The 7,839-nt window shown below is 39.6% G+C and overlaps 1 protein-coding gene across 1 annotated transcript in view; it reads right to left on the reverse strand.

Moving 5' to 3' along the window:
- Positions 1-4,598: 4,598 nt before the first annotated feature.
- DHX15 (DEAH-box helicase 15) overlaps positions 4,599-7,839 on the reverse strand; it is a 95,975-nt gene continuing 92,734 nt past the window's right edge. The window contains exons 13-14 of the mRNA XM_019552719.1: positions 6,714-6,883; positions 4,599-5,164 (exon numbers count right to left, since the gene is read on the reverse strand). Coding sequence (XP_019408264.1) covers positions 5,047-5,164; positions 6,714-6,883 — 288 coding nt within the window. The 3' untranslated portion in view covers positions 4,599-5,046. The remainder of the gene's footprint in view (positions 5,165-6,713; positions 6,884-7,839) is intronic.

Here is a 7,839-nt window from a genome sequence, read left to right on the forward strand (position 1 = left end):
ATCCTAGAAAGCTGCTTTCATGCACACATCAACCTATTTACCAGAAGTGAGCGAGGCTGGGAACACAACCACAGAACCACTAAAACCTAAGTTTGCCTATGTACAACTAATATTCCTTATTGCTTTCTTTCAAATCTTTTCTTCTATAGGCAAGCAGCAACAGGTGTAAAACATCTTACTTCATCCATTAGTACCCCTCCCCACTCAAGCAGAACTGCCTGTCCCTGAAAAAGGTGTATGTCTAGTCTCCTCAGAAAAAAACTGGTATGTCATTTAATCCACAAGGGTTGTAGCAAACTTTTGCCCCTGTGGGTTGGAACTCCCTGCTACCTTCTTCTACGAAGCTCAGACCAGGCCTTTGGCAGCAATGTAAGGGCAGACATGAGAGAGTTGCCAGTAGGCCTGCAAAGGAGAGTACCATGAAGGGGATGCAGGGCTTGGTACAACTGCGTGTTCCCTGATCTGCACTGCCACTCAAGGCCAGTTTGAACCTTTACAGGTCAGATCTGGCCCTAAAGTTGTAGATGACTGCCTCCTAATATAAAATGTTATATGGCATCCTGTTTTGAATTCCTGCAGTCAGTTATGGGATTTCACATCACAAAATGAATAAGGATTTGGTTAAATGTTAAAACAATAAGCAATTAGTTTTGCCATTGCTTAGTTCAACACTAAAATGGGATTTAATGTTTGATTTTATTTACTTTTTCCTGTTATACACAGCTCGAGTCAGATACAGCAATAAGCTGGATAATTCTGTTTCCGCCTACCTAAACGGTATATGAACAATAAACCTTCCATGCTTGTAACTGAAATAAGTATTGCCACAAAAACTTGATTCCCAGCCCAGTCACTGATTATATAAGACTGGTCTTGCCCTATATCCCTTAATTCTTCTACTGATAAAACAACTTAATAAAAATCAATTTTATTAATTATTAAGATTTATTAATTTTTATTAACACTTAGTTATGAAATCTACATACAAAAAGATGAATGTACCCAAGTTGTGTTCTCAAGATAATGCTTGAGCACTTCATTAAAAAAAAATAAAATAATGGGTTCTGATCCACACTGAAAAAAATATTCCTATTTCTAATAATTTCATTATATAATTATGCCCATCTCCACTCATTTCTTTCCTTTTCTCTTTCATGGATACTACTTTCTTCCTATTTCAGCACAGCCAAGCATGCCTGTTAACCTGTTTTGTTCCATTTACTTTATGGCTTTACACAAGAAAAATGCATTTAAAAAATGCACATTACTACAAGGAAGGTGAATATACCTAAGACTATAAGCTATGTCAGTTTTAACCTAAACTCATTAAGTCCCACTCTTTCTTAAGAATATTATGTTGTAGTTGTAGTAGTAGTAGTAGTAGTAGTAGTATCATCATATAGAGCACTGGCTCTCAACCCTTTTTGACTCGTGGCCCTCTATAACTTTCAGGCACTTGGTGGCGCTCTGGTTGAGAACCACTGTTCTAATGCCTCAGCTTACCTACTTTATCTCCAGGCTGCTGCTTCACCACCACCAAGTAAAACCAACTCGCAGCATCTGTTTCCAGGAGGCATCTGTGTAGCTGGACCAAGAAACAACTGCAGCGGAGGCGGACTCCTGCCTGCCATTAGGCCATTTCATTCTAGGTTTGTAAGCTAACAAAGGGCAGGAGCACCTTCACTTGCTGCTGTTGCTTTCCAGTCTGGCTTTGCAGGCACCTCTTGGAAATGGGCACACAGGGCACTTTCGCCTAGTTGCTATGGCAGCAGCAGCAGCATTAGCAGTGCCATAGCACCACAGAAAGGGGTCTCATGGCACTCCAAGTGAGAACCACTGATCTAGTGCATAATGCAATATAATTGTACACCCTGCCCCACAAAAAAGAACACACTAAAAAACAACTCCCACCCCACAAGGAATAAGTCATAAACTATACAACACACAGTCTTATTTGAGTCTTTGTTGACAATATACATACATGACAGCATACCTGTCAAGTGTGAACTTTTAAAACATTTTTATTAAAAAAATTGAGTTCTACTAATGCTTTGAACTTCAGTTTAAAGTTTAAAAGCCTCTGCAAGCAACGTTACGATAGGCGACTGAGACATTCCCAGGGTAAAATCTGCTACATTCCTAGGGTTTGTGGGTTTCAGTATTTTCCTCAGTTGCAAGCCTGACTCTGACAGGGTTCTGACAGTCAAGCTGAACATTTTCCATCTTCTGCATCATTTCTATTTGGAGTGGAGATACTACAGGCCAAATTTTATACTTAGTGACAGCTGTGCAACCCTGTAGTCTTCAATTAAGTCAGTGACACCTGTGCAACCCTAACTCCTTTAGGTGGTTTGCACAGGTGTCACTGACTTAATTGGAAGACTATAGGTTGCACAGCTGTCACCAAAGACATTAATTTGGCCTGTTATATTTTCATTTCTGGTACCAATGATGCATGTGATTGAAAGATTCCAGTTTGGCTGTCATGCTCCAAGCTGAGTTTGTGGGGCTAACAGTTAAGATAAAGAAAAACAGGCCAGCCCCTCTGCAGTGTTAAAAATCCACTCAGCACTGTACCCAGCTGCTCCCCAGTTCTTAGGCTGCTCCAAAACCAGTATAAGCTGCAGTGGAATCTAAGGCTCTGCAGCTTATTGCAAGCTATTGGGTTCCCCAAGTATTCTCTTTACCTGAAAACTGGCAGCTTTCTCCTGATTTTGGAGTACATAAACACTGCCATACAGGTTGGTTTTACATCACCTAGCTGAGTGCTACTCTAGGCACTCGAAATAATTCTCTGGACAATCAGTCAGACTCCAGCCTCTTGTTGTAGTACAAGACAACCAGAAGATGAATAGAGAATGTGACCTCAGTACCTTTTCCACTGCAAAGGTGAGCACTAAGCAAATGTAACTGGTGGCCCTACAAACTGATTTTACTTAGGGCAGAGCTCCAGTTTGACTAGTGATAAGAAGTGAGTAGTGATTTGATTTATTTTTAAACTTATCTTCAAATATTAAGTACTAGTGTACATTTTAGTATTAAGATTGCAAACTGGACTAACACTGTATATTCATCTTAAATTTACTCCAAACAGTCTGCTTCCCTGCCTGAATTTCCTATGCTTGTAATTAAAATCATCTGACAGGGGGCAGTAGAGTCCACCAAAGGGAGTAAGATTTCACAGATTAACAAGCAAGAAGCAAGTCAGTTCAAGCAGAGATCATTACCAGTCATGATTTCATCATGTTACTGCATCCACTCAGAAACCTTGGACAATTTGGCATCAGGTTCACCTTTTGCAATGCTGTTTTCATTGGCCCTATACAACTCCTTCCTTAAGAAAAATGAACACAGTTTGTAGTGGAAAAGGAGAAAGGAACCTTCATATATTGGCTCCCATGTATTTTTGTAGTCAAGTGCTACAACTTAAAAGCATCCTAAAAAGTAGTGCTCAAGATCAGTCATTCTGAGAGGAAACAGCCTAACGAGTAAGAAGAACTATCTTAGTTTTTTTGCTTTCCAGTCAAGATGGATTTAGATCTTAGCCTTGAGGTGAGAATGAAAAGGATCCAGATTCATTATAGGCAATTCAGGTACAGAACTGAGACTCTTAGAAGTACAGCAACTCTTCTATGAAGAAAGGACTATTGTACATTTGAGGGTAAGGAAGTCTTAAATCTTATAAAATATTTGATAATTTCACCTGGGACTAACAAATCCCAGTATCTCCATTCTGAAAATGTATTCAAGTTTTATTTCACTGAGAATCAGTGTCATGCCCCCAGGTTACATTAGTGGGGCTGACAGGGGGAAACGCAACTTGTTAGTCCTACATTACACTTACTGTTATTTATGCCGAATCCAAATTCATAATGAACTTTCCATTCTTAACAGAGTTGTGCCATTTACTTAGAACTGTATCTGAACAGTGCCCAGAAGGGTAACTTCCAGCTGGTCACAGAGGGCATTTGTACATGTTTGCGCTGCAGCACTGGGTGCTTTTAAAAGTGCCTGGTGCTTCAGTGCATGCATTTGTATAAAATAGCAATATGCATGTCAGCACTGAGAAAATGATGGCGGGGTGTTTTTGAACTAAAATGCATAGAAGGTGTTTTAGTTCTAAAGCGCACCACCGCCATTTTCTCAGTGCTGATGTGCATTTCACTGTTTATACAAATGTATGTGATACAGCGCCAGGTGCATCAGCTCACATGTGGATGTGCTGGATTTCCGGCATTTCAGAGCACACAAATATATGTGTATAAATGCCCAGAAACTTTATAGGGTGGATTCTTATTATTATAGTAGTGACCAAGAAAATTCAAAGAACATGCTCAGGGGATGTGCTCTGTCGAAACTGTGAACAGTTCACATAGCATTTCAATTTATAAAGCAAGCAATTTAATGAATCAGGCATGAGAATTCATGCTGCACATGCTATTTAGTTTATCACTACTGTCTGTGATGTGACGCAGAACTACAATGATCTAAAAACCAACAGACTAATGCAATATCAACAAAATAAGCAGTTTAAGTTAAGACTGACTGTTTCTTCACAATTGGCTAAAAACAGAAATACTGATGTACTAGGGCACAAAGTTAGTATAAATAGACTTTATTGAAGTCAGTACTTCTGTACTGAGGCTGAAGATTGTGTCTACATAAGCACAAGTTGTAACATTTCACAACTTCTAAAAGGAATGTCAACAATTACAACGATCATGCATACCATGGTCGATAATCACATTTTAGAAGCATTTTCAACCATTTCTAAAGAAATGCTTATAACATTGTTATATATAGAACTACTTTCAATAAACTGCAAAACATTGATCAGCTTTTCCAGTATGAGCTACAGTGTCAACACAAAAGGGAGGCATAAATGTTTAATTTATGAAATCAGAATGGAATATTTACTGTAAAGAAAAAATAAAAAGCTTTCAAATAAAGGCCATTATTGAACCGAAGTGAAGAGCACAACTTGAACTTGGAGTTTATTCATCCTTTAAAGCTGTCCTCTGAGTAACTTCAGTTCAAAGCATAAATTCAGTACTGCGAGTATTCCTTGGACTGAAGTTTGGCAATGATGCGGTCCAACTGTCTCTTTGCTTCACACTGTGGGAAATTGCTCATGTCATAATATTGAGGGGCAATTTTCACCAACCTGCCAGAAAAGAAAAGCATGTCATTAATACACAACTCTGATCATACAGCCTGTAGCAACTCTGCCCAATTAGCAACTACATCAAATAATTAAAGATACACAATCTTTAATACTGTCTGGAAATGTGCATATCCCATGTTGTGAATCCCAAATCGAGGCAAAAAGGGTCATTTTGAAATTTCACAGGGATAAGTGGTTTAGCATAGAACTGTCTAAAACCTTATATAAGCAGCAGAAAAAGTTATGAAATGTGTCTGGACTGGCAGTAGTCCTTTCAAAGATTAAAAAGACTCTCTAGAGCATACAGCTGTTTTTATCAAAGACTTCAGAGTCCCATCACGTGCCAGAGGAACACGATACCTGATTTTCAATTCCCATTTAATAGACAATCAAACTTTGATTGACTATATGCCTAGGAAATATTTAAACAAACCAGAAAAATCTCCCTAGAAAAAACCTTGAGACAGAACTGAATTACATTATTTGTTTTAAAATCTACTAAATGTTGCATTATGCTCAACGATTTACTTCTTGACAACAGTAGATAAGCATTCTAAAAAGAAAAAAAAAAGTTGTGATCTTCTGTAGCCAGCATTCAAAAACACTCCAAGTACAAGAAACTTTAAGGCTGCAACGAAGTGACAAAACATAAGCCGCCACTTGATTAAAAAAATAAATAAATGAAATAGCTTGTAGTAGCCCCTCATATGTTAAAACCAGGAAACTAGCCTCTGGCTGCTACCAAAGCAGCAGCAAGTGCATCATCAAGACACTCGAATTTTAAATCAAAATAACTATTATTTTGCTTGTCAAGGGTAAAATCTTGACCCCACAGAAGTCAATGCTTGTCAATGACAAACCTGTCATTTACTTCACTGAAGTGGAGGATGTCCCCTCAAGGTTGAGGTAACATTGCATCATCTTACTCAGTCCTTAAAAAAGGGTTCAAGTAAGTCAACATTTAAAACAGAATCAAATAAATGGATAAAGAAGCAATACTGTAACTGGCAGGAGGAGAGAGTCAAGGTCCAGCCAGGCACCAGAATCCCTCCCACCCCTTCAATGAGTCTTTGCCATAGCAGAGGCAGCCCTGTGCCCAACAGTATAACTTGTGTGCTAGGGGAGCAAATGGGGCCCAGAAGCAACTCCCAGGTAGCCCATACCACGGGCCTACTGCCACCAGAGCCAATACTACTGCAGCAGCAGTGGGAGCTGCTGCCTTCAGTGTGCAGGGTGCTACAGCAGGTAAGCCTTGCCATTCCCTCATCCTTCAGCTCCCCCACCACCCAGACACCGTGTTTCTGAAAAAAAATGATTAAGAGAATGTTTTCCTTTTGTTTCACAAGCAGCTCTCATTTACATAAATGGGAGCTTTCAGTACAGGTCAGGGAAACTGAACTGGCTGCAAGTACATTCATATCACACCCATCTCCCAAAGCATCTTACAGTAGACCACTCAGAGGGAGGAGAGGAATATTAGGGAAGTACATTCCCTCAAAACTCCCTATTATTTAAAAAAGAATCCTTAAGCATAAATCTTTTTGCTCACCATTCTGGCTTGATGTCTGTACATGTCCGGATATAGTTTTTTGTTGTAAGGACAAATTCATTATAGAGCACCCATTCAGGTTTGTGGTCAAGAACAGTGGAAGGATGCAACTGCACCACTTGGTTGTCTTTCACTGTTAGGTAATGCCCTGTTCGCTCCAAATGTGCCACCTAAATTAAAGGTGATAAAATAAGATGAAATCAACCTTTCATTATGCAAAACAGATTTCTTCCAATGTGTTACGTTAAAGACTACTTATTTCCTATACAATTTTATAAGACACTTGTGGTCTTGGAAATACATATTTTTGTCCAAAATGAGTAAGTAATCTTTACTTTTAAAAATGTCACATGCATTTGGCACACTGCTTGCCACCCAAAAGTACCTATTTATATTACTAACTTATTTTATATGTTTCTGTCAGTTGCCAAAGAACACATGCATTTGAACAAAACACAACTCTGAACAAAACACAAAAACAAGTTAATTGTTATTTTAGGACAGAAGTCACAAGCAAAACATTATGTCAAATATGGGTTCTATGAAATCTATGAAATTTCAAAGACATTAGGGCTGGAAGGAACCTCGGAAGATCATCGAGTCCAGCTCCCAGACCGAAGGGCAGGAAGTCAGCTGGGGTCATAGGATCCCAGCAAGATAAGCATCCAATTTGTTCTTGCAAGTGTTCAACGTAGGTGCTTGAACCACCTCCAATGGCAGGCTGTTCAGACCTTGGGGGCTTGGACAGTAAAGAAATTCTTCCTTATGTCCAGCCTGAAATGGTCCTGTAGTAGTTCATGACCGTTCAAACTAGTCATAAGGTGTGGCGAACAAAAGTCCCCCCCCACCCTGGCTCTCAGCCTGTCATCATAAGGTCTGTTTTCCTGACCCCTGATCATGCACGTGGCTCTTCTCTGGTCTCTCTCAAGTTTCTCCACATCCTTTTTGAACTGTGGAGCCCAAAACTGGATGCAGTACTCCAGCTGCGGCCTCACCAAAGCCAAGTACAAGGGGAGAATGATGTACCGGGATTTGCTTGAGAAGCATCTATGGATGCAAGCCAGTGTTTTGGTCACTTTACTAGCCACAGCATCGCATTGAAGGCTCATGTTCATCTTGTGGTCAA

This window comes from Crocodylus porosus, unplaced genomic scaffold, assembly GCF_001723895.1.
Source record: "Crocodylus porosus isolate Cpor-Errol unplaced genomic scaffold, CroPor_comp1, whole genome shotgun sequence".
Lineage (NCBI taxonomy): Eukaryota > Metazoa > Chordata > Crocodylia > Crocodylidae > Crocodylus > Crocodylus porosus.